Genomic DNA, 26,575 nt, shown 5'->3' on the forward strand with positions numbered 1-26,575 from the left:
AGATTAAATAAATAGTATATGACCATGTCAGACTGTTGTGATCACGGAAGTGGAATGGAAAGAAATGTTGAAGGTTGGTTAATTTGATATGTTTATTAATTAATTTAAGTAGGTTTTGCTTTAGCAATTTACTTCACTTATTTAGAATACAACGAAAAACAATGAAAAAAAAAACGATTCCTATTTTATTGCTGGCTAAAAAGTTTGAACCTTTAAAACTCTTCGAGTTATGATTTTTAGTAAGCAAAGAAAACTACTACATATAAACTATTGCTAAAGTTTATGTAACAACCATTGAATACAAATAAAGTTTTATAATTCGCTTATGCAGTTTACTTAAAAACAAATGATTCAAAATTATTAGATACTTAGGGTTTTAAATATTAGTAGATTTTTATTAGTTGGTCAGAATTGTAACAGCACTGTTTCATAAGCTATTAAGAAAGTAGTTAAACTGTTTTATGTATTATTTTTAATACTACTAAAATGGTATGTGTTAAAATCATGATTTTTTTAAGATAACTTTATTTACTATCATTTCGGTTAAGTTTGTGTTTTGCCTTTGATCATGATTTATACAACATTTTATTACTTGGTAAACAACTCTTTCTTAAAGAAAATGCCTAAAATCAAGCTTGAATTAAAGTTATTTGTTAATTAGCATTTTTGGATTGTTTTCCGTAATCTTTTCAAGCTCAAAAGTTTAAAATATATTGAAAAAATAAATAAATCAGTCAAAACTAAAAGTTTGACAACTTGCTGTTTTTCAAACTATAATTAGTTTTTGTAAAACAACTATTTTACGTAGAAGTGGTATGCAAAACGTAGGTGTTTCAAGAAAGTTATGCAAAAAGTAGGTGTTTCAAAAAGTTACAACTAATACTTAACTGTTTAGTTCATTTAATTCAAAAAAATCTTTTCACGGGCAAGTAAAGTAAAAAATAGTCTTGTCTACGGTTGTTGAGTATAAGTTTAAAAAGTATACCTCTTAGCAATTTATTTTGCTGAAACTTAAATTTAAAAAATAGCCCAATGACAACAAAAAAGGTTAAAACATAAAAATCAAAAACAGTTTTTTTATATTTGAACTTTTGGTCAAAACAAAAAGTTATATTTTTTTTATATATTTTCTCAGTTTAAGTTTAGAAAAATTGTTTTAAAGTGCAAAGTCCAAATGTTCAAGTTGGTTATTTATTTACACAATATTATTTATAAATAGCTGGATTGTCTTTGATATTGTATTTACGTAAGAAAAATAATTTTTATAGTATGTTGAATTTTTGTAACAACAACTTTGTTTGAAGTATACTTAAGTTATGTATGAAACGGTTTTAAAATACAAAACGATTTCTAGGCAGATGTGTATACCTTTAATATTGTAAAACACCATAAAAAGTTTTTAAACCCGAATTTATTTTGTTTTGAAAACTTAATTAAAAAATCCAAGAGAATGGTGCAAAATTTTATGGTTTTTAAGTTTAGTTTAGAAAATTTTAAATCTACATTAATTACCTGAAATTAAAAAAACAGTCTTTTTAAATATCAAAGCTGTTTCTACTGAAGCTTTACTGTTTAAAATTTATAAAGTAAAACTACTTTCATCATCTTTCAATTAACTGTGAATCGGAATGTTTTGTTTGTGTTTGAACAGTTCACCTCATTAAAAGCTCGATCAGGTAGTAGATAAGATATAGCAAACAACAGAGAGTAAATAAAAACAAAAACTGATTAATGTTTAACTTGTAACGATTTCACAGCTTGTCATAACGAAATAAAAGTTTTAAACTACAAGTTCGTTTAAAAGTTAAGCGTTCGAAAGAAAGCTGTTATAAACAAAACTTTGAGTGTTTTTGATAAAGCTAGTATTAGAGTTACAATTAGCTTGTGCTGTTTTGTTTTTTATGGCTTGGGTAACAAATAAATACATTTAGTATTTAACATGCAGACTTAGTATTTACTGGCTATTTCAGCACTGTTTGAAATTGTTTGAAACGATATTATTAACCTTGAAACCAGTTTTTTATAGATTTTGTACTTGAATTTCATGTACTGTTAGATTAACTTTAAAAATGATTAGGATTAAACAAAAACAAGATTGTTTTATAAGCTAAAAGGTAAAATTATCATAATTTTTGATAGTTTTATGAATATTGTAAATTGGCCAGTTTTAGTTTTATTTAAACTTCACTTCACTTGTTTAGCAGTTCAATTAAGCTTGTAGTTTGCTTTTAAATATTATATGATTGTTTTGTTTAAACAAATAAATACTTAATAAAAAAATGTAATTTTGGCTTAATTAAAGTAAATTTTCAAAATAGTTCAAAAGTAGTTTTCTTCAAATTAAAGTTTACAAACAAAGCTTTTTTATCCTCAGCTCAAGTAATTTTGGTGTTAAAAAAAAAAGTTTTAGTTAATTTCATTTCAAAAGTAAGTAAAGTAAAAGAGTTTGCAATTTCCTTATTATTGATAAAAACCTAGACTTTAGACATTAGTAAGTCAGACAAAATTTCACATGAATTTGTTGAGAAATAAAGTAAAAACGTGACACTTCAGTCAGAAGAATTGTTTTGCAGCTTCTAGATTACAAAACACGGAAATTAGTTTTTTTAGCTTAAATACTCGAATTATTTAAAGTTATTTTTTATAAGTATTCCTACTAGGTTGGTTGTTGTTTTACTTATTTATATGTTTTTACGTAGCCTCTTTAATTATATATTAAAAAAAATCTTATAATATAATATACATACTAAGGTGTAAATAGTATTTTGCAATAAGTAAGTATGAATAGAAATCACTACCATCATCATCATCATCACCATCATCATGGTCGTCATGGTCACAATAAGCATCGAGAAAAACCTCCTGCATATACAGGTATTAATGTGGAAAAATTAAATTTAAGGCATAACTGAGGTTGATTTTGGCAAACCTCAAAACAAAGTAGCTAAAGTAGATCAAACGTCGATTTGATATCATCAAGTAATGGTTTTCTTTAGCCTTCAAAACTATTCAAAGTTCTCTTTTCTTAGCTTACGATCAGATATTTGTTTTAGAAGTTTTTGAGCGCTGTAGTAAACGTAACTAATATAGAACTTTTAGCTTAATAAAAACTCTGAATATAACTAAATATAAAACTTTATTGGAAACTTTATTTAAGTATTTACGTAAAAATGTTGTTAAGTCCATTTCAGTTTCGGTTAATACTTTATTTAAGCTTCATTTTGGTTTCTTACTGAACTTGTAAGTTTATTGTTTGACAGCTAAAACTAAAAATACTATTTTCGTAGTTCTATAATTAAGTTAAACTTTGCAAAACAAACTTGTCATTTTACTAATACAGCAAAAATATTTTAGTTTATAACCTAATTAATATAATATTTTGTTATGTAAAAGGAAATTCTGAAGCTGAAAAAAATTATTTTTCAGTCAAAGATGCAAATAAGTTATTAACTTTGAGCAAAATCTACAAAAAACAATAAGTTCTTAAAAGTTAAAGTCATAACATAATTAAACCGTTTGATTGAAGTTTTTGATTGAAATTAATATTGAACAAGACAGTCAATTCAATTTTTTTCCCGCAGATTCGACCATGCTGCACTATTTTGCCGGCATGAAGTCGGGACAGATCGGCGACCACCAGCTTTCGAGCAGCGGAAGTTTCGGCAACCAGTCCCACAACACCCACCGGCAAGCAAGGTTGGACGGCCAGGACGGGGCCGGAGCTTGGAGTCCAAGTGACCACAACCCAAGTTTGTTGTTGAAACTTACATTAAGTTGAACATGAAACCGCAGTTGTCTATTATTTTCTTTGAAAACTTTTCTGCTCTTGAAAACTAGTTTTTTCAAGTAGAATTTTAGGAATATCTTAATAATGATAATAATAGTAAAAATAGAATAAGATATAGTTACTAGCATCAGGTATTTTAAATAATTCATTCTTCAAGTTAAAACCTATGCTCGAATTAATTTGTTCTAAACGAGCTTTTACAGCGGTTTTTTAGTAGCACAGATCTTTCTACACAAAAAAGCGTCCTCAATTTTTATTTCAAACAGGCACTTACAAGTACTTGCAAGTAGACTTTTTGAAGGACGAGAACGTGTGCGGGGTGGTCACCCAGGGCAGGGCGACCGGAAGCGACCATTACGTCACAGCTTTCAAGGTTCAGGTCGGTCCGAACGAGCACAACCTCCGCTACGTGATGAACTATTCGGGACAACCTAATGTTTGTAAAACATGTTCAATTATTTAAATCGGTTGCAGTTTGTTTAAAATATAATTAAAATTGTAAGAAGATTACAGTACATGAACTTTTATACGCTTAAAAACAAAGTTCAAAAAGTTACTTATTTGAACTAATTAATATTCAGTAGCTTCAAAAGACTTGTAACATTTATTGAACTATAACATCTAGTAGTTAAACTAACTATTAAAAACAAAATTATACTTGGATTTATAGATTACTAAATTTTAAGTTAAGTATTTTAAATATAAACGTAAAACTCAGTAAAAAGATAAATTTAATAAAATTAATTATGTTTGATGTCAATATACTTTAATTTAATAAAAAAAAAGATAAAGCTGTATCAAACACGTTTACACAGGTGTTCAAAGGGAACAGTGACAGACATTCGCACAAGTACACGTTGTTCGAAAGATCGCAGAGGTGCAGGATAATCAGGATCGTTCCCGTGTCGTGGAACACTCATCCCGATCTCAGGTGCGAGATACTGCTGGAAGAAACTAAAATCAACAGTGAGTCGTTAGCAAATATAAGATTGCTTCTTGTTTTAGCAAACAAAGTAGATTTTAGTTTTCGTAGTATCCTTAAGCTTTATGCGACAAAGCATTTGTATCAAACTTTTGAGTCTGTTGTCAAAATATTTCTGAAATGCTTCACGCCTAAATAAATTTTTTGTATTTACATGTTGTAAAATTGTTTTATTTTAAGAACTTAAAATCAAAGTCTACAATTGAAACTTTAAAAAGTTTTCTAGCTGTTTTTATGCAGATAAATTAGAAAAAATTTTGTTTATTGTTTATAAAACTGGTTATATAAAATTTATAAAATTCGTTAACATAATTTTCAACAGACAACCAGTGCTTGGCGGGAATGAAGAGCGGTTACATCAGCGACTCGCAGCTGTCGTCTAGCGGAAGTTTCGGAAACAAAACAATCAACACGGCTCAACACGCCAGGCTCGACAGTGAAATGGGGGCAGGCGCTTGGAGCCCCTCGGATGGCGATCCTTGTTGGTTTTGCTGATGTTTTATGGGTTTTTAAGGATTTATTTATTATAATAAATTTTTTTTAATAATAAATGTTATTTTTTCAATTTTACCCACAAACGGTCGCTTCAGTACTTCGTACTTAAGCCCGCTTGTTTAAGATCACAATAGCGGTCTCTCGCGACTATTCCTGCCTGATGAGTCCTAAAAAGGACGAAACCGGTCGTAGGATTGTCTCGGATGCTGTTGTTGTTGATCTTGCGGTAAAGTTCATTGTTTATTATTTTAATAAGAAATTTTAATGTTTTATTTTTTAAATATGTTTTATAGCTGTTAGTTATCATCGCCCGTCAGATGACAACCCTTGTTGGTTTTGCTTTAGTGTTTTATTATCTTTAAATTTTTAAAGAGTTGTACATTTTTTTAAAACTGTATTTTTTTTGTTTTGTTTTAGTGTTGTGAGAACTGTGAACTTTTTTTTGTATATTTTTAAATTGTAAGTTAGTATTGGCATTAAAAAAAACACTTTAAAAAATTTAAATTTAAAACATCACTACAGCGAGCTACAAGTGGATCCAGGTGGATCTGCTGCAACCGAAGCAGGTTTTCGGGGCGGTGACGCAGGGCAGGGCTACCGGGTCGGATCATTACGTCACCGCTTACAAGGTGCAATACGGGAATTCCCCTAATCAGCTCAGGTACATAATGGACGGTGCAGGGCAGCCTATGGTAAGAATATGTATATAAAAGTTTTTAGTATGGTTTCAAACTTTATTTCTTATTACAAAAAATGTTTACATCGCAGTAAACAATTTAAAGTTTTTATACTTTGCATGTTTGCTTTTAAGATATGCCTTAAAAATATATTTCTTATTGTCTAAGTTTAAAGTTTTAGCTTTTCAAAAAAAAAAAGGAGGCTATTTATTTGAGAACGTTTTACAGTTTGTGCAAATTTTAACACTTTTCAGTTCAATTGTTTATTAAATCGCGCTCGATAATTAAGTTATTTTAAGAATTTTGTACACGAAACCTAACGATTAAAATACACAATTTTGTTTTCTACAACGTCATATAAAATAAAACTAAATAACAGCATATAATCTACCATCGATAAAACTTACAAGGATGTTACTATTATTTTAAACACATTTAGACAGTTTGAAATTTTTGTAGATTGAAAAGTTTAGCAAGACATTAAAAATATATAATTTAGTTTTTCATTGATTAAAAAAGATTCTGTATCTTTAAATGGTTTAATCAATTTCTTATGTTTTTGAATATGTATTTTTTAGTAAGACCTATAAAAAACAAACGAATCAAGTTTTACCTTATATGCATTTGTTTGCATACTTATATTGCTAAACCAAATGTATTTGTTTATATAACCAAGTATATCGTAGTTTATATACAGAGAAAACACATTTAGATTTCAACATACATAAACTAATTGTTTGGAAAATTCTAAAAACTAATAAAAACTTTTGCGAATCATTTCGCTAAAGTTGCTTATTTTAATCGTAATAGCTTACTTCAACGAAATAGTTTAGCTTAGCGCTGTATTAAAGATGTTAACAACGGCTTTAAAATTTGTTAAGAAACAAACAGTTATAATTATAAATAAAGTAACACTTTTAGGCTTTTAAATTTCTTTTTAAACGAAATGGTTTCAAAAAATTAAAAAAACAGCTAAAAGAAAAGCTTACTTCTGTCCACAAACATTCAATTTATTTCAATTTTCTAATATTTTCACAAACACCTAACTTATTACGTCACAAACATCTAACTTATTACGTCACACAGCTGTTCCACGGCAACACGGACCGGTACCAATGGAAGACGAATCAGTTCGACCGGCCGGTGCACGCCAGGTTCGTCCGCATCGTGCCCACACTTTGGCACATCCATCCCGACCTCAGGTTCGACCTTGTGCTGTCCGTGGCCGGCGAGAGGAACTGCCGCCAAATGAGGTTTTAAACAAAACGGCTTTTTCGTCAAAAGCGATGAGAAAAGCGCAAAAATTTTGCTATTGTACAATATTTTTTTTTTAGTTTTAACTAAAACTTTTTTGTATTTTTACAATGTTTCGGAGTATTTTATTTACGCATATTTTTTTTTACATATCAACTTATATACAATTAGAATATCAAGCTTATGTTTAACTCTTTAAAATAATGCTGTCACATTAAAAGTATGGATGTCATATTCTAATATTTCGCTTTGTTTGTTTTTTATAATAAAATAAACTTATTTTCACGGTTTTAAGTTTGTTTTTTTACATATTCTGTTTCTGCCCTTACATATATTTTTAAAAGGTTTTAATACAAATTATTTTCTAAACTTCGTAAAGATAAAATAAAACCAAAAAAATAGTGGTCTAAATTAGTTTTTTAGTCAAACTAATAATCAGTTGCTTTTTTTTATTTTTTTTCGACCTATACAGACTTATATATGTTAAAGTTGTAAAGTTGTCAATTAGCCTAAACTGAAGAGTCTGTTAAATACTAATTTCAAATATTTAAAGCTTTACTTTGAGTTATTCATACTGATATATACTTACTACTCTACTTTTATGCAGATTAATTTTGTTTGTTCTGTTATTTTTTAACATTGCACAAACCTACTATTACATGTTTTTTTCACGAATTTCCAATGAAGGCTGAGTTTTATCTCATAAGACAAAGGCTTCGTATTAATACACATCAGTTTTTTGATAAAGAAGTTTGAAATAAGTTTTACCTATTTTTCTTTTAATACAATTACAAACTACGTCCGCAAAGCAAAAATTTTTGAGCCAAATACATACTGTTAAAACAGTTAAGCTCTTAGCGTAAAATTACAAAATACCAGTTAAACACACTTTTTGATTGTATAATACCGTTTTTTGTTTTTTTCTGAATAAATTCTAAGTAACCGCAGCCCGCTTAAGATTCCTTTTTTAAACAGTCAGGTCTGTGAGATTTTTTTTAGAAAATTTGGCTTGTTACTTAAAAAATGCTGCTGACCTCAAATCCTCTAGATGATAATGGAAACTGAAAGCATGTTTCTTAAATATACTTTCAATATTATTTTTTCAACATAAGTAACACAACATTGAAAAACCTATCGTTGAATATGAATTCATGCAAGTCAATATTGGCATTAAGTTTGTTTAAAAGTTATAACATTCCTCATAAAAAACTAAATTTTATGGGTCAGGGAATTTTTTTATAAAGCTATTGCTATTTAAACTTAATTTTGAGTTGAAAACTTTTTTAGCCAGTATTTGAGTTAGAACTTGAAAGAAACTTACAAAATCTGGAATTAATTTCCCAAAAACCAGTGGCAACAATATTTTTCGTTGCAATTTGATGAACGTAGCGTTTCATTTTTCTTCAACGTTTACAAAACGGTAACAGCCAACAGAGAAGTTTTTTTTAAATTATCGAATTTATTACTAAATAAAACTACCGATCTCAGTTTTATAGCAATTTACTTAACCTGTTTTGTTTTAATATATATATATATATATACTATAATATCTTAATTAAATATTATACCCTAATATGTTATCAGTATTTAAGTTGTAAAGTTGTCAGTAAAACAAAACGGTTGATAGTTTGTTAATTATTACGTTGAATTATTTGTAGGTTTATTTTGAGTTTGTTATACAGATAAATACTTACTTTTCCAGTGTGATTCAGATTAAAATCTACTCGTTATGTTATTTTTCAATACTGCAGAAATCTGCTGTTATTGGTTTTAAATTATGAATTTCTTATGCAAGCTAAGATTGGCTTTATAAGATATGGTATAGCGGTTATACCAGGGTTTCCTAAAGTGGGCTAAAGGCGGGGAGCATTAGCAGTAAAGGAACCACCAAGGGGTCGTGAGGTCATAGTTTGAAACTTACACTAGATATTCTACAGTTGCTGATGAAGAGATAAAAAAAAGGTGTTTATTACGGTACATTTTTAGTAATTTTAGTACAAGAGGTCATAGCTTTTCTAATTTCTTAAAGGGAACCACGTGAAAAAAAGTTTAGGAAATCCTGGTTTATACTCAACAGTTTTCCTTTATTTTTACTTTTTCTTTTAAAAGTATTAGAAACTTCGGTCCGCAAAGCAAACCAAAATTATTTTCAGTATACCTTTAAGCCAAAACCGTACTGTTAAAAACAAAAAATATGTACAGACCAAGAATTAAGCTCTAAGTGTAATAATTACAAACTACAAGTGCTTTATTTTAGCAGTTATAACAACATTATTTAATTATATTATACCATTTCTTTTAAGCAAAACTTTTAAGCCAGCTATAGATTTTTTCTACGTATTTAGGTCTGTGAGAATATTTTTCTAAACGTTTTACTTGTTACATAAAAAAATGCAGCTAAATTGGAATCCTCTCACAGATAATAGAAGTGTAAAACATTTTTTTGTACTATATATTAAAAACTTGTTGAAAACAAACTCATGAAATCCAAGGTTTACATAAAGTTTGTTTAATCGTACAACGAATGTTAAACTCCTTTCAAAAACATACCTTATTGGTAAAGAATTTTTTTTTTAGCTGTAATTACTTTATAAAGACAAAAAGTTGAGAGAATTTACATCATTTAAAAAAACATTTGACCGTTTTAAATAAAATATTAAGTAGGTTTTAAATCTAAATTTGTGTAAAGCTAATAACTAAGTGCATAAAAAGTTTAGATAAGTTTTAGAATTAAACTTCTCGTAAAAAAATAAGACCTGTTTAATTGTTTACTATAAAATCAGCATATTAAGTTAATTTTCTTTTCAGATCTGTAAATTTGATATTGACTTTGTTAAACTACAGCTCAGTAATTTTTATTGGAAACGACAGCATAAAGTTTCACTACGTTTTATTAGAATGTAAATAAAGTAATGTTTTATATAACAAAAAATATCTTTTATACGAATAAAAACAGACAAATTCGTCTAAATTATACAAAAATTTTCTAGTAAATAGGTAATTTTACACAGGAAAATAAAGATATGCCCTTTATAAATTCAAATGCCTTTTTCGAACATGAATTTTTTTCAACGTCATAAACAATTACGTTTGGTGATTTCGACTGAAAAATGAATATTTCAGTACCGATCGATAACACTTCGTTCTTATTGTGTGTGAAAAACCAGCTGGGCGCTTTTAAAGCAACAAACATGTTACTCAACTTGTCAAAATACTCACACTTTGTACTCTTAATAAACCAACAGAATACAAACAACTTGTCTCTCATCACAACTAATTTGTGGCTGTGTCTTTTCTCAATCATGCTTGGCATCCTTGTCCATTTATCAGCGGCAGCGTCGTATGCCTCTACCGTGTTTAGTGTGTCTCTGTAAAAGCTTCCACCGGAAACTACAATTTTTTCTTCGTAAACTGCGCAAGCTGCCGACATTCTGCAGTTATGCATGGATTTTATTCTTTTCCACGAATATTTCAATGTACCTTCCGTGCTGAACTGCCAACAAAGTCCACACGCGTCCGGATAATCACGCGTGTTTCCTCTAAAGGTAAATATTTTGCCCTGAAACGCGCATGCGCACAAGTAGTTGCTTCCATTCGCCGCTCTGCAATTTTTTCCCAGGTGTTACTAGAAGGCAAGTACTTTTCCACGCTGCTTATGGTACGGCTAAGACCTAATTCATCTCTAGCACTGCCACTTTTTATGCCGCCAAACACGTAAACCTCACCTTTCAGACAAACAGCATTGAACTCGTACCTGCTCCGCTTTATTGCAGCCAAAGCTTTAACATCGAAATTGCTCACATCAACCTGAGTAACTCTGCTGACAGGCTTCTTCTTATTCTTTTTTATACGACCTCCACAGAATAGCACTTTGAATGATCTCTGCGTACAGTACCTGGATGTATAGTAAATATTCGACTTTTTTTGGTAATAAATTTTACTTCCTTTTGAAATTTCCTCTAATGTTTCATGAGATTCTTTGATTTTGTTAAAGGAGGAAGAACTCTAAAGTAAATTTTCTAAGGTAAGGTCCGACAACAATGGTAATCGAGCTGCCAGTAAAAGATCTTTTGCAAATTTACCACGTTCTTCAATATCAAAGCTCAACCATCTATTAGCTGCATTGTAGACTTCGAGTTCTGATGTAATTAACAAGCCTGAACTTTTGAGTATTTTCAATACATGATAACAGTCCAGCTCCATAAAATTTTCTGTGTCGACGAGTACTGTAAAACAGCGCTCTATAAAGCCATAAGTTGTTGTAGAAGGTTTTTCCAGATTAAAAGTTGTTGATGGGTAGCTAGAACGTTTTGAATGTTCAGCTTGCCTTCAAAAAAATCGCTCAGTTTACTTTCTACGTTTTCATTAAAAAAAAAAATTGTACAATTTTATTATTGTAAAACTGTTAATGTCATTAAATGTCTCACAACCTAAAAAATTATTAAACGTTATTGTGCTTTGGTATATACAAAATATTAAACTTCTATTTAAAACTAGTAGTAAGCATTTAATAGTAAATGTATATAATGTTCAAGCTACTGCTTTAAATTTTAAAATTTCTACAAAAGACAACTTAAACAAAAAAAAAAATTCAAAAGGTTTCTATTACAAAAGTTAAAGTTTTGTTTTTATTAAATTCTTAACTTTGAAAAATAAAAAGTTGTTTAAAGATCGTGAAAAAAGATACTTTATTTAAACACCGTTAATGTGTATTAAAAACTTTAAAAAAAATTGAAACACGTTATAGTCATAATAAAAAAAGGTAAATAGTTTTAATATTAAGCTGTTACGTTTTAGAGAAGTTTTATGAAAAAACATATGAATATTTTAAAAGAACAAAGTGCACTTTTTTTAATACCTTTAAAGGGTTAGTTTTTAAAGTCAAACAAATACTACGCATTTTTTGTGATAATTTTTAATAATGTTTGTATCTTTCTATTTAACCTTTTTGAAATAAAATGTTTTGATAAAAACCAACATTTTTGAGAGTGTGAATTTAATAATCTTTATATTACAAATTGTGTTACAAAATAAACAAACTTTTTTTATTAATAGAGCTATACTTTTGTAGAACTTTCTTGTCAAAATTATTTTCAACACTTTCCCTGCAAATACCAACAAATTTTTTACCAATGGTATTATGTATATTTTCTTCTGACATGTTTTTTTTTGTTAATTTTAAAATATTAATTAGTCTATAAAATAGTTATATAAGAACTAAATTTACTTAATTCGTTTTCAAATAAAAAACATGGTTTTCAACTATATTAAATCAACTCTACTAGAAATTTTTTTATAACTTATTTTCAATATCAAGTAGATACAATCAGTGTTTTATTATTAAATAAATTTCAGTTTATCAAATAAAAATTATTACACAACTATAAGGTATACAAATATTAACTTTAATGGTTTTAAAAAATTAAGAAAATAATTTAACATTTAATTTAAAAACTTCGAAACACAATCATCTACTACTCGACATAATTTTTTTTTTTTTTCTTTTAGGGCAGAGTTTTCTAAAGAGGCATATGATTCTTTTTTTTGGTCAATTTTATTACGTCGCAGGACAATAACTACCAAGGTGGCAAAAGGGAGAAAAAAAAGTTTGGCAATAAGGGGGAGAATACAAGAAGTAATCAAAAAAAACTGAAATTAGTGAAAATTTGAATAGTCTTGAAATTTGAACAGCAATTACAAAAACTATTGAAAAACCTAGAATTTTGAATAATTTATATTTTTGAAGTAATAAAATTTTTGCTAAATGCAAAAAATTTATCGTGTCATTAATTTTTCTTATCTGTTAGAACCTTTTTATGACAAACAAAGCTTAATTAACATAACAATATTTTTTTGATTTTTTATAAAGTCAAAGACAGTTTTGTAACCTGTACTTAATTTCATACTGAAAAAAGATGAAAATAACGTGTATTTTCTACAACTTAGAGGATATTCTGAATACCTGGTTAAAAAACTTAAAAATTTAATGGAAACCCTGTTATTAATATTTATGTTTACTACTAGATATTTCATAAAAAAACTAGACACAACCAAGTGGATGAATATTCTTTTATAAAACCACAACAAAATACTGCTATAAAAACAAAACCTTGGATTTTATATTTACCTAGAATTAAGTTTTGAACAAATTAGATTTTTAACAATTGTAATTAAGCTATGTCAAAATTATTAATAAGGAGTTTCACGAAAACTTGAACTATAAAAGATCTTATACTAACAGGGTTCCCACTAAAATTTCAAAATAATTTTTAGGGAAATCTATAAAATGCAGCAAATTTAGAGGGAAATTATCAAAAAAATTTTGCTTGGTTGATAGTATTAAAGAACAACTATATTAAGATACTGTACATACTCTTGTTAAACTTAATTTTATTAATTATTTTATGTTTGTCATACTATACTTTTATCATCAAGTTATTAAATTGACTTTTATTATAGAATAGAGCAGGGGTCGGCAAACTGCGGCCCGCTGGCCAATTGCGGCCCGCGAAAAAAAATTTGTGGCCCGCGAGCATGTAAATGTGGCCCGCTGAGCAAAAATATATTTCAAGTTAAGTTTTTTTCGGTAATTCGATTTAATTTGATTAGTTTGGTTTCAAATCTCTGTATAACATTTAAAAATAATTAGAAGAAACTTGAGTTTAAAAATATTAAAAAGACAGATTAGCATTCTAACAGGATATTTTTCTCTGTATCATAATAACTTCTTTTTTACAACAGCATGTAAATACCTGAAAATAAAGTGTCAATAGTGCTTGGATTTAATAAGTTAGTTATATAGTAGCTATTTATTAAATAACTAAATGCAGTTGTTTTAAATTTTGTGCAAAAGTACTGCACAGTAATTAACTAAAGTATCATTTCTTTATGACTTAAATATTCTTTTTAAATATTTTTTATTTCTAAGTTTCTTTTATAGATTTTTAATTTGTAAGTGTTATACTTTAGTGTAAAAATATTTAAAATAACATAGTAGTAAGAAATAAAGTTTATTTGACTTTTGTTTTGACATATTTTAATTTTCTAGAAGTTTTCTTTGCAATATAAATTAACTTCTATGCACACCAACTTAAAAAGATGCTCATGTTTTAAACCACTTTATTATTTAATACTTTAGTTAGTTTAAGTTTAGTTTATGCATAGTTTTCTAAAAATGTTGTTTCTACATGTAATACTTAAGTTTGTACAAACACATTTAAAACAATATACATGACACAAGTTAATATAGTTTTTGTTAGGTATAAATTTTCATTTTTCAAACTATTTTTGTTAAACTAATAGAATTTTAATGCCTTGCAAATCAATACACACAATTGCTGTTTTTTGGAGCTACATACTAAATATAATCTAGACTTAGGGATGGTAAATTTATTAAGTTTGTACATTGTTAATCAAAATAGTTCAAATTCAAGCAAATAAACAACTAAACATTACCACACACTCAAACTATCGCTATTTGAAGACTTCAAATCTCAGGCCAACTAAGTAATTTTTTAAGTTTTTGGCTAGAATTGCTTTTTGTATACAAAATATCAGGAATGTTTTGTTGACTCAGACTGGCGTTTTTGCTTGAAAGAGTGGCAAATTAAACTTATGATGTATGTTTTGCTCAACCCACAGTGTTAGTTTGAGTTATAAAATTTGTTAAATTTTAAGTTTTGCAGCTGATATAATTCAAAATATTATTTATATTATTGTGTACATTTAAGTGTGAACAATCAGTGTTGCCAAAAAACTTAAATGTCGGAAAAGCTTTGAATTTGAAAATTTGTGCTTATTTATTCTGGAAAAAAAACTTGAATTTGAGAACTTTTGATAAACCTGGAATTTCAAACAATTTTTACATGTAAAGTAATGAAGTTTCAATTTGACGCAAAAAATTTAGGAAATAAATATTTTTTCATTAAAAAATTTCTTGAAGTAGCTTAACAGTATTTTTCAAGACATTTTTTTAACTTTAATTAAACTTTATACTAAAAGTAAAAAAAAAAAAGGAATTGTACTTCCAAAAACTTTGTATTGGTGCATTGCACCTTTACTTGTAAAATTTATCCGATTGTTGTGCTTCGCGTTGGAACTAAAATTTCAAGTTAGTAAAAACATCTCTAATAAAAATTCTCAGATGAGCAATAGTTTTTCTATCAGTGCTCTCATGTTAACAGATTGAATAAAGTCTTAATTTGATTTATTCGACTTTATAACCTTAATGCATTTCATAAACACGACTTCTTGTTGTCATTGAAGAAATAAACAAAAGTTTTTCATTACAGCCAACAAAAATTCTTTAAAAAAGTTTTTAATTATAAACGGTATCTCATTTTAAGTAATAATTGTTTTTACTTTATAACTTTCCTTAACAGTTTTTTCTGATCAATTTGTATTTACTAAAGATAATCATGTGCTTTGCTGGAACTAAATTTGGTGATTTGTTTTTTATAGTTTCTTGCAATAACTCCTAACTAACGTTTTTTTTTATTACTGTAGCTCGATTTATACTTTACCAGCATTATTTCTAAATGCAGTATTCTTATTGCAGATAAAGAATTGCTATAATGCTTAATAAAAAAAAAGATTTTCTACTTCGCTAATGACCCAATAAAATGTTATACTTTTTTTTCAATTTTTAAGAAACTTTATTGTCCATTCCAACTGACTTATGTTTATTTTGGCATGTAACTTATTTACTGTTAATAACCATCGTTATTTCTTTAGGTTGTGAGCTTTATTTTAACTGGTTTGCTACACAAAAAGGCTATTTTAAAAGCTTGAAAACTCAGGTGTGTGCTAAAACTTTATTTCATTCACTTTAAAGAAATCTTCCAATTCTCAAAATAGTTTTTATAACTGTAGTGTAGTTTACTAATTGTAATTTTTTCTTGTTTTCTTACATTTTTTGTACTTTTTGATAATGATGATATTTTAACTAGGTATCTAAGCTTGATTAACAAATATTTATTAGCTTTTTCAACTTTTAAAAAACTTAGACATTTTTGCTTTTTAAGTGGCAACTATGTAAAAGACTAATTACTAATAAGATATATTATTAAAGAACTTGTTTTAGCTTTCTGGAATACAAAAAGTTATTAATTTAAAAAGTTAACTAAATACTAAATTTTTTAATGAGTCTAAATTATTTAACACACAAAAACTTTTTTTAAGTAAATATTCTTAGAAAAAAATTATAAGAAAAAAGGGTTGATAATATAACAAATGTGTAAAAGTAACCCATAAATTGTCTTTCAAGTTAGGTTGTAAGTAAATTTACATTAGTATTAAGTTTAATTATTAGTTATGAAAGTAAATAGTTTATTAACACTTAAGTATATTAGTCAACGTAAATTCTATTCTAATAAATATTAATTTAAACAGGCATTCTATGTATAGCTAAAAGTCATTTAAAATAATAAGTTGAATAAAAGTATAACTTTTCTCTAGTGTGACTAAAACTAAATCAAAAAGATTATTTAAATGTCGCTAAAACTAAAACTGCGGCCCGCGAAGACTTTGGAAATTTGAAATATGGCCCGCAACAGTCAACTACCTGCCAACCCCTGGAATAGAGTCTGATGTTTCACAGTCTTTATGTCTATCTTATGTAGCTTAGAGTATATAATGAAAAATTTAGCTATAGATTCTTTAAACTCTAAGCTGAAGTAGTATTATAGTAATTTAATATATGAGTTATGATAAAACAGGTACAGTAACCTCTCGGATCTTTACGCACTCGTGACGTTACGCACTCTCGTTTAGTTACGCATTTTAGAATTCTAAAAAATTCAAAAAATAGAAAATTTTAATTCTTTTTAATATTGCACAAAATAGGTTTATTGTATATTTCTAATTTAAAATATGCTTTTAAATGCTAATTCACCTCTTTATATCTTTAGACTTTGTGAACTTATGTTCCTTTACTTATTGATAAACATTTAGTTTAATATAAGATAATAGATAATATTTTAATACAATGTAAAAGAAGGTTATCCTTATGCGGGCAAAGGTCTAATTAAAAAACTTTTAGTAACATAAACAATTTTTATTAAATATTTTTTTTATTCTTTATATATTTTTGTTTAAAAGAAGAAATCTATTACAGCTCTAAAGGCGAACAATTTTTAAAGACTATAGAAACAAATTTTAATATAGACACCACACCATTTCTTAATTGTTAAAAAATACTTAATTATAAATTGAATTTGCGAAGTAGAATAGAAAATAAATGTTAAGTATCAAATAAGTCACATATAAACAAATATAAAGCAAAAATCTATTTGTTGTTTAAATTAGTAAATTTTTTCTACAAGTATTATTATTTTGCATAAATTTGAAACCTTTTTTTTTAAATATGTATAGTTTTATCTTTTGTTTTCAAAATTATAAATAAAGTAAACAAATTATTAAAAGTGGGAAAGTTCCCAGTCTGCTTATAACTAGAATCAATATATAAAACAGCCATTATAGTAAGTATATTTGGTACCTCTCGTTTCTTTACGATCTCTCACATCTTTACGCACTTTTCTGTGGACTGTATTTATACATATTTTTAATTATAGAGGTTACTGTATTTTGTATAGTTTTTAAAAGACCTAATTTATCTTATACAGCAAATTAATAAATTTAATCACTTTAATTTTTATTTCTTGATAACAATGTAGTAAATAAGTACACTAAAAAAATAATTTAAATAGTACTTTGACAACTACAATATTCTTTTTATTGTGCATCACTGATACAATCTGAAACTGAATCGGACTTGTATTAAGCAAGCCTGGGTTTATAAAAATGTTTAAATATGAAAATAAGAAAAAAAAAACTATTAATCAATCAGAATTACCTTAAGCACTTATATGATAACAAAAAGACTTGGTAAAAAACAATTTATAGGAAAACAAATTTAATTTATATGAACTAGTCTGAGACTTAAAAGATATAAAAACTACCGTAATTTTTTTCAATATTTTAATCTAGCCTGAGTTAATCAGAGTGTATGGCAGTCCTGTAAAAAAATATTTTCAGTATATTAAACTTTTGTTTAAAAGAAGTAAAATTTTAATACTGTGTGTCAAATTATTTTAAAGAAATAAGCATGTTAAGTCACTAAACGACTTTTATGCGAAAATTTACTTTTCCACGTATAAAATCATACAAAAAAGTGATGCATAATGTTTTCATTGCTACCACAGCAATACTATTTTTCAAATGTTTTTTATGTTTTCACTCTGAAAAGAACGCATATAACTTTAGATACAAACAAAATTTACAAAAAAAAAATTATATTGAGATTATTATCAGAAAAATTTTAATCACCAAGCAAAAAAAGTAACTTATAGGGATTTTCAAATATTTTACAATTTTTTCTTGAGAATTCTAGGGATTTTTTAGAATATTGAAAACTTCTTGGGATTTATAGGGAATTATAGGGATTTTTAGATAATTGGGAACCCTGTACTTAACAATGATAAACAATTAATGAGTTAACCTAAAATTGACCAATATTATTCTAATAATTATTCAAACTAGTTCTATGTTAACTTCAAGGTGGTTACTTCAGCTGGTTCTTTTTACAACTAATAACTTATTTTGAGACCTTTATTTATATAGCTATGATACACATGATTAAACACAAATTTTTGTTTCAGAAATTCTCTTCGTTCTGGTTGACTGCACATAAAAAGCTCATTTTAAGTAACATTTCAGTATATTTTCAATATTCCTATACTATAAAAGATCTTTTAAACTCTAAAATTACTTTTATGCTGAAAACAAACAAATTTATTTTTCAAAGACCTCGACAAAATTCTTAAACCTGAAAGAAATTAACCTCACTAACTATTCAAACCTGTTCTAAGTTGACGTCAAGGTGGTTACTTCAGCTGGTTATTTTCCTAACTAATAACTAATTTTGAGAACTTTGTTTACTTTTCAACGTAACACGGTATTGAACATGATGTGTTGCATAAGCAATGCTAAATACGATAAAGAAGAATGATAAATAGTAAGACGGCAACAACTAACTTACCTTTGAAATTCTTGGTAAGTTCTTTGTAAGAAACACCGAAAAAATGCGGTGTGACCATAGCTGTTTGGTCTATATGAACAATTTTGACTACTACTTATATCTAATAACTTATTACAGGGTTGTTACAAAACTTTGAAACCTGGAAACCTGAAACTTGAAAAAAACAGAAAAAACCTGGAGTTTTGAACAGATATAACTAAATAAGTTGAAAAAATCAAGGAGTTTAAAAAAAATTCACATGTGAAACAACATATCTTTAGTTAGATGTGAAATATCTATAATAATTTTTTTAATGAGTTTTATTCTTGATAAAGCCGATATAAAGTAGGATTACAGTATCTTTTTTATGAGTTTATAGTGTTTAAGAAAAGTTTTTAGTTTAATATTTTTTTGGTACCAAAAACTCACATAAAAACTTTTACTTTGAATACCTGGAGAATTTTATCAAACCTATTACAACAACTTTTTAAATAATTGACATCTTATAAATGCTAGACACTAGTTTATCTTCAGTAGACACAAATACTCAGTGGGTGAATAAACTTTTCTTAAACCACAATAAAATAATATTACAAAACTATACCTTAATTATTATAATTAATTAGTATTAAAACTTTAAAATAACTAGAACTTTAACTATTTAATTAATCTGTGTAAAAAGTATTTTGAGGACTATAATTGAAATTAAAACTAAAAATGAAAAAATATTAAATTTGACATTCAAAAAATATAATAAGTAAACTTGCAGTTAACAAATAAATCTCTAACAAAAACTCAAATTGTTTCTCTCTCGATTTCAAAGTGTTTACTTTAGTTTGTTCTTTTAACTACTAAAATAAAATTTTGTGAACTTTATTTATATTGCTATGTTACATATTAAAATTTGCATCAGGCAGTATACTCTTTGTTTTGGAATCAGGTCTAAATTGCACTAAGACAAAATTACACAAAGCCAAATTTTTCACAACGCCAAAATTTCACGAGGGCAAAAAGTTGCATGAGGAAACAAAACGAAGACGATTTTGCACCAAGATTTAATTTAACACGAGTTACATTTTTGCATGAGAGTAAAAAAATACAGAACAGATAAAAACAAAATAAAACTAAAACATAATTAAAAAAAAAGTAACTGACCGATAGTAAGGATTAGGGGTAACAGTGATATTAAAAATAAGAATAAAATAAAAACTAATGAAACTTGTTATTAAATAAATAGTCGAAAAAAAAGCTACCGAACGAGGGTAAGGGTTAAGAGTAACAGTGAAAAAAAAGTAAACAAATAACATAATAACAAATAAACAAAATAAAGTAAATAGAAATAAAAAAAAAAATTACCGACCGAGGGTAATGGTTAGGGGTAACAGGGATAGTAAAGAAAATAGATAAAAGAAAAATTAATCATTCCTAAATGTCTGCTCATGCAAAGTGTCTTCATGCAAAAGTATCTCCATGCAACTTTGTGCACTCGTGCATTTTTGTCCCCAGGTGCAAATTTAACAGCTGCTCCTTTGTTTCAGTTGATTGCATATTTAGAGCACATTAAAAGTAGCATAGCAGCATTTTTAACCTTTTTATATATTTATAGAGAGTTTTAATACTCTCCTGTTATCAATTGAATTCTTAAATACTAGACTCTACTTTATAAAAGATAGACACAACAACTTAGTGAATGAATATCTTTTATAAAACTACAAAAATAACTAGAATTTTCACAAATTAATTAAACTAAATAAAAACTATTTTAAGGACTTTAACTAATATTAGAACTACAAAAAGTCTTATATTAAATATTGAAAATATATTTAAACTAGTTTTTTTCTTTAGTCTAAGGTGTTTACTTGAGCTTGTTCATTTCAAAACTAAGACCAAATTTTGTGAAATTTATTAATATTCCTATTTTACACAACATTGAACATGAAATTTTTGTTCCGGTTGACTGATTCTGTTTTCTCAGCAGTTTAAACAAATGAAGTAGCAAATGAAACTGGTATTCCATTAAAGAGTAATAATTGCAAGAAATTTTACAACACCAGATTCTCTGAGGTATTTAGTATGAAGTGACGATCATTTTAAAGATTTTTATAAAAAAGGGTTATTTAAAAACGAGTTTCTTCTTTATAGCTTTAAAGTTCTGGAAACACTGCTGTGGATTCTTAAAAAGTTTTTTTTTGTAGAAGATAGTTGAAATTCTTGATTGTATCAAAAGCCAAAATCGTATCTTTTTTTGATTTATTATTTTAGTGTATATTACAGTTATATGGTCTTAATATAAAAGCTTAATTTCAAACTAAATTTTAATTAGTCAATGTTTTTATTGTAAAACTGCTAAATAATTATAGTAATTTTAAATTCGAACTCCATTAAGTACCTATGGATCTCATCGCAAAATTTTCTAAACATTTTAGAATTGGTACAAGCGTGTATCTTTTGTTTAACTTTTTCAAAATTTATTGTAATTGTAAGTTTTCGTAGAAAAAGTTGATCATGTTGTTAATTATTTGTGTTTAAGTTTTCTAAAGCTATCACTCAAAAATGTTAAAGAACACAATTATAGTTTAAAAACAGTAGTGGTTTTATATGATTTAGATTTTAAAATTTAAAAACACAATTATATTCTAATTTAAAAATTCAAGTACAAAGATTTAAGGTTTTCTTTAAACATTCAAATAACAAGCATGAATTTTCAAAGTTGTTTTAAAATACCTTTTAAATCTTACTTAATATTTGTTTTTTCTAATGCTAATTATTTTTTTAAATTAGAAAACTAATCAACAGCATTTAGGTTTGTTCAAAGCTTATTAGAAACAATATTTTCGGAACTAATATACTGTGTTAAAAAATTGCATCAAACAAAAACTAGCAAAAAACAATGCTAGTTCTGGGAAATTCAAAGCCGACTGTAAAAAGTAAATCTACTAAATTGTAATCTCTTTGTAGTGTTTTGTTTGTAGAAATAATATGTAAAATAATATATTTAACTATTTAAGTTATGTGTTTTAAACTTTTGGTTTTAGTTTATTTAATGAAAATGCTTTGTTTCTCTTTTTCCTACAAAGATTTTTAGCTGTTGGCTAGTTCATTATTTTAGTAATTAAATTCTCCTTGTAACTATAATGCATGAATTATTTTAATTTATTTTAGGAATGTTTATCTATCTTAATTTTAAATAGATAAAATTTGTTTGCAGTTTTTTGTAAAACTAAGCCTCGTACTTTTTGTTATTTCTTTTAACTTTAAAGTTTTTATCCCACTTATTAAGTCCTTTTGATATCATTGTGTATTTTAAGTGGTTAAGTTTAATTAATGATATTTTTTCTCAGTTTTTACTTTTATTATTTGTTTTTAAATCTTAATAAAAACCCAGTTTGACTAAAGCTAGTTAGATTTAATTCAGATTGTTATTTTTTACATTAAAGAGACATAACACTAAATTCAATAATAATAACAATAAAATTATTAAATTAACAAAATAGAAAATAAACCAACTATAATTATTTTAATAACCTTCGTAGTTTAAAATACAAATTGTATAAGATATTTATAAAAATGTTGACACTATTTTAGTTATTCCAAGTTATCAATTTTATAGTTCATTAATAGCTCATCAGTCCTTTTTAACTGTGTAACATTTTTAAATTGCTATATCAATATTTTAGTTTTTACTTAAAATTAGATCTAGATCTCTTAAATTTAAATTTAATTACTCAAAAGTTCTTTCACAAAACAATGCTGACTCAGCATTTATATTTTTAAATATTAAAGTTTTTACTGAATTACGTTAAGAAATTATACTGTTATAACAAAATATCACTACTAATATTAATAGTATTGGTGTTGCTGTACATTAAATTTGAATTATAAAGATATTCACTTGTAAATGAATCTGTTGTTTTCAAACGAATTCTCTTTTTGAAGTTGAAAGCAAGAAGTATTTTTGTAGACATGTTTGAAACAAATAAAACAGTACTGAAACTAAATGTTGGAATTAAAAAGGTGAAAGGAGACGACTCGCTAAGAAGCTCTTTGCTCAACTTTTGGCCGAAGATCAAATAAATGTAGATTAACAAAATGGCGACTTTTGTAATTTTAAAAACTGATAAAGACTCAGATCAAATGGCTCTTGCTGAAACATTTAAAGTTGTGTTCAAGTCTACTCATTAAACAAAAGAACAACAAAGAAATTTTTAGCATGTTAAAAGGTGCTGAAAAAGCTGGTTTGTCACAAAGTAAACTAATTTGCTCGTTTAACCGTCACGTTGGCTAACTTTTTAATACTTATCCGAAATTAAACAAACTATTAAAAAAAACTTAAGGATAAAGAAGAAAAATAAATTCAGAAGTAGCGAGTGTGATATTAGAGTTAGACTATTTTAACGTAAGAATGGAAATATTTTTAGTGTTTAAACCACAATGCTTCAAACTTAGAAATAAAAACTCTGAGTGGATCTAAACATAAACTTGAACAATTTAAAAATGATGAAACAGACTACGACCTCTTAAAAGTGTCTCTCGGGTTAACATAGACAGTTAACATAGACACATAAAAAAAAAAGAAATTAACACAAACTGTTTATTTATTAAAACAAAGATAAAAACATAATTTGATATAAATTTAAAGGTTAGCATAAATAGCAAAACTTTAACCACAAACATATACTTATTTACGCTTTGATGTAGAACGATCAACATCAACAGTTTAAGTACTTTGACTAACAACAAAAATAAAAACCTAACGCTCCAAGGACATGGCTTATTACATGATCGTGCAATGCTGGTGTGAGCATCTCTTGATGACCTTTTGATGAACATAAGTTCAAACTTCCAAATGTTACTCTCTCATTGGATTATCATGATCGTGCAACATTATAGTAATGAAATAATCAAAGTTTAAACCATGAAAAATGCGCTATTTTATTGCTCTTTTTGTTATCACGATAAGTTAAAAAAACTCAAGAATAAGCTTCAAGTAAAATCTAAAATACCTTTACACTTCATAAATTAACTAAATCTTTTTTTTTAAATTTAATGATTGTTTAAAATTAAAATAAGTTTTAAACATTTAATTAACAACTATACTAGCTAATTTTAACATCAAGAGAATATAAGTAAAAAATGATATTCAAGATTCGTGTTTCAAAGCCTTACTAAATTAAGTTTATCTTTCTGTTTAAAAATTAACGAGATTCAGATTATTTTTATTTAGAATATCCAATATTGTTTTTATTTGATGTTAGAAAATGTGTATTCGTCTAGTTTATTTAGATTAAGATTATGAATATGAACTCATAAACTGTGATACGTTATCATATTCTTCTACATAGAACCTCAAATAAAAATTTTACATTAAAATTTCATTAAAAACTACCACATTTTATTTATTCTAAACAACTTGCTTTAAAAAGTGAATGTTATTTAAGTTTACAAAAAAAATTAATTTATTTAAATTTTAGTTTGACTTAATAAAAATTAGAAGCGTGCAAAAGTGAAGTTCCGTTAAAAATTGACTGATTATTTAAAATTTTTGCATTTTAATAGGTATATCCGTCAAAATATAACGTCGTGCAAAAGTTTTGACGTGTAAAAATGTTGCCGTGCAAAAGTGACGCTGTGAAAAAATGACCCTGCGTACAAAATTGACTACCGTGCAAAATTATTCCTCATGCAAAAGTGACGCCGTGAAAAAGTGTTCCTCGTGCAAAAGTGATATATATAAAGCGAGTTTAGTTAACATTATATTATTACTATCTTATTATTGAAAGTTATATAATTTATCTTGTAGACACTTAATAAAACACTTTTGTATCTTTTTTTCAAAGCTCCTAAGAGAAATTAACAACGTAGTATATGTATACTTTTTTCTCTTTCTTTGATTCTCTATATTTCACAAACCTTTTCTTAAGCTGTAAAACGTGTAGGAGTTAGTTTTTACTTAACAAGACATATTTATAATTAATAGGAGATATTAGATAAAAATCAATTTTAAGAAAACAAAAACAATAACTTTTAGTATTTAACAATTTATTGATAAAAATTGAACAATTAGTAATTTCACAGAAAAGTTTTCAAGTTCTTAGATGTTTCAAAATTAATAAACGGTTTCAAAAGCTTTATGTTCATTTGGTATTTTCATTTGTTTTTAGAATCTATAACTTAACATGATTTTAATACATCGTTCTCTTAAGCTCTATACAATTCTAACTATCTCAAATTATACATTTTTGACATTATCTTGTAAAGGCTAGACGTTTGGTTAACATAATACAGTTCATTGCATTTACAGCCGTTTTTTTTACTGAAATTCTGGCAAAACAATGCCCAAAACATCAATTTTATAACGTTTTTTGTTTTTTAGATTGATAAGTTTAATTGAATTAAATTTTTCAAATTCAAGCAAATAAAATGAAGAAGTTTAATCTCTGGAAATCAAGTACAGATTTTATCAATAGTTTAATAGAGTAAAAACATATAGAATAAATAATACTGAAGCTTAAGTAGTATACATATACAATTTAATTATAATTAAGCTTTTGTATTAATTTTAATTTGTACATAGTTAATCCATCCAGTTTAGCTGTCTATCTACTGCGGCTTGCTGTTATATTTTTCGTAAATTAAAACTATTTTAGATATTCTTAAGACCAACACGAACAACTACATGTTATGCCATTATGTTTTATTTCTAAAAATGCAAAAAGCAACGAAGTTTTCCAGCTCATTCGTCTAATTTTATACCGAGAACGTTCATATCAGCGGTGACACGAGCGAGGTAAATCGGATCCGGGAACCCGTAATTCGGCGGTCCTTCGTTCATTAAAGTCTTGTGGTGGATGTCAGGAGGGTGTTGGAGTTGGTGATGTCGTTCCAAGTTATCACGTTGACCATCCCCGTTGTCAAGCTAGTTCCAACCGTGAACGTCAGCTTCATCCGCCAAGCTTTATTCAACAACTCCAACACCTTCCTCGTTGTCCGGCAAGTACGCCCCCCTTAAAACGCCGTGGTACCCGACTACCGGGTTCGGGTTCTGCTCCCCTTAAACGCCGGACATCAGTTCGTAGGAGATTAAGATTGTTCCGTAGTCGTCGTAACCGCCGCAGTGCCGATTTGCGTCGTGGCGCACGCGCATTTAACCGTTAGGACAAGGACCCGGTTTCTCAATGATGACGGCGCGGCAGACGGGGCACTTGCGGTCTAGTTTCAAGCAGTCGTGAATGCATTGGGAATGAAATACGTGCGAGCAAACGCCCGTGCTTTTCAGCACGCCTTTCCGCTTGAGTGACACTAAACAAATAGGGCAATCTTCGTTTTGGTTTTCCTCGTTCAACTGAACTTCTGCGCCAGCAAAC

The 26,575-nt window shown here is 27.2% G+C and overlaps 2 protein-coding genes across 3 annotated transcripts; one reads left to right on the forward strand and one right to left on the reverse strand.

Moving 5' to 3' along the window:
* LOC145836130 (lactadherin-like) lies at positions 1 to 7,483 on the forward strand. Of its 2 annotated transcripts, none has more exons than XM_082943940.1 (7): positions 1 to 73; positions 3,582 to 3,749; positions 4,054 to 4,223; positions 4,603 to 4,753; positions 5,092 to 5,250; positions 5,787 to 5,956; positions 7,028 to 7,483. In XM_082943940.1, exons 1-7 carry the CDS (start codon positions 19 to 21, stop codon positions 7,199 to 7,201), a joined length of 1,047 nt encoding a protein of 348 aa, XP_082800066.1. In that variant the 5' UTR covers positions 1 to 18; the 3' UTR covers positions 7,202 to 7,483. The 2 variants fall into 2 exon arrangements, with proteins under 2 accessions (XP_082800066.1, XP_082800065.1); XM_082943939.1 differs by lacking the exon at positions 1 to 73 and adding an exon at positions 2,748 to 2,874.
* A 2,698-nt stretch (positions 7,484 to 10,181) lies between these two features.
* On the reverse strand, positions 10,182 to 26,355 carry LOC145836442 (kelch-like protein 7). The gene is made up of 5 exons (XM_082944240.1): positions 26,269 to 26,355; positions 25,965 to 26,127; positions 11,232 to 11,421; positions 10,908 to 11,090; positions 10,182 to 10,797 (listed from the first exon to the last, which is right to left on the reverse strand). Exons 1-5 carry the CDS (start codon positions 26,353 to 26,355, stop codon positions 10,182 to 10,184), a joined length of 1,239 nt encoding a protein of 412 aa, XP_082800366.1.
* Positions 26,356 to 26,575: the final 220 nt, after the last annotated feature.

Source organism: Thalia democratica, chromosome 5 (assembly GCF_965202585.1).
Source record: "Thalia democratica chromosome 5, ktThaDemo2.hap1.1, whole genome shotgun sequence".
NCBI lineage: Eukaryota > Metazoa > Chordata > Thaliacea > Salpida > Salpidae > Thalia > Thalia democratica.

Coding starts and splice junctions, on each gene's coding strand:
- LOC145836442 (XM_082944240.1), bottom strand. CDS start 26,355: ATGCGCGTGCGCCACGACGCAAATCGGCACTGCGGCGGTTACGACGAC. Junction 26,128..26,268: donor CCTACGAACTGATGTCCGGC/GTTTAAGGGGAG, acceptor GGTTGGAACTAG/CTTGACAACGGGGATGGTCA. Junction 11,422..25,964: donor CGCTGATATGAACGTTCTCG/GTATAAAATTAG, acceptor GCTGTTTTACAG/TACTCGTCGACACAGAAAAT.
- LOC145836130 (XM_082943939.1), top strand. CDS start 2,781: ATGAATAGAAATCACTACCATCATCATCATCATCACCATCATCATGGT. Junction 3,750..4,053: donor TCCAAGTGACCACAACCCAA/GTTTGTTGTTGA, acceptor TATTTCAAACAG/GCACTTACAAGTACTTGCAA. Junction 5,957..7,027: donor ACGGTGCAGGGCAGCCTATG/GTAAGAATATGT, acceptor TACGTCACACAG/CTGTTCCACGGCAACACGGA.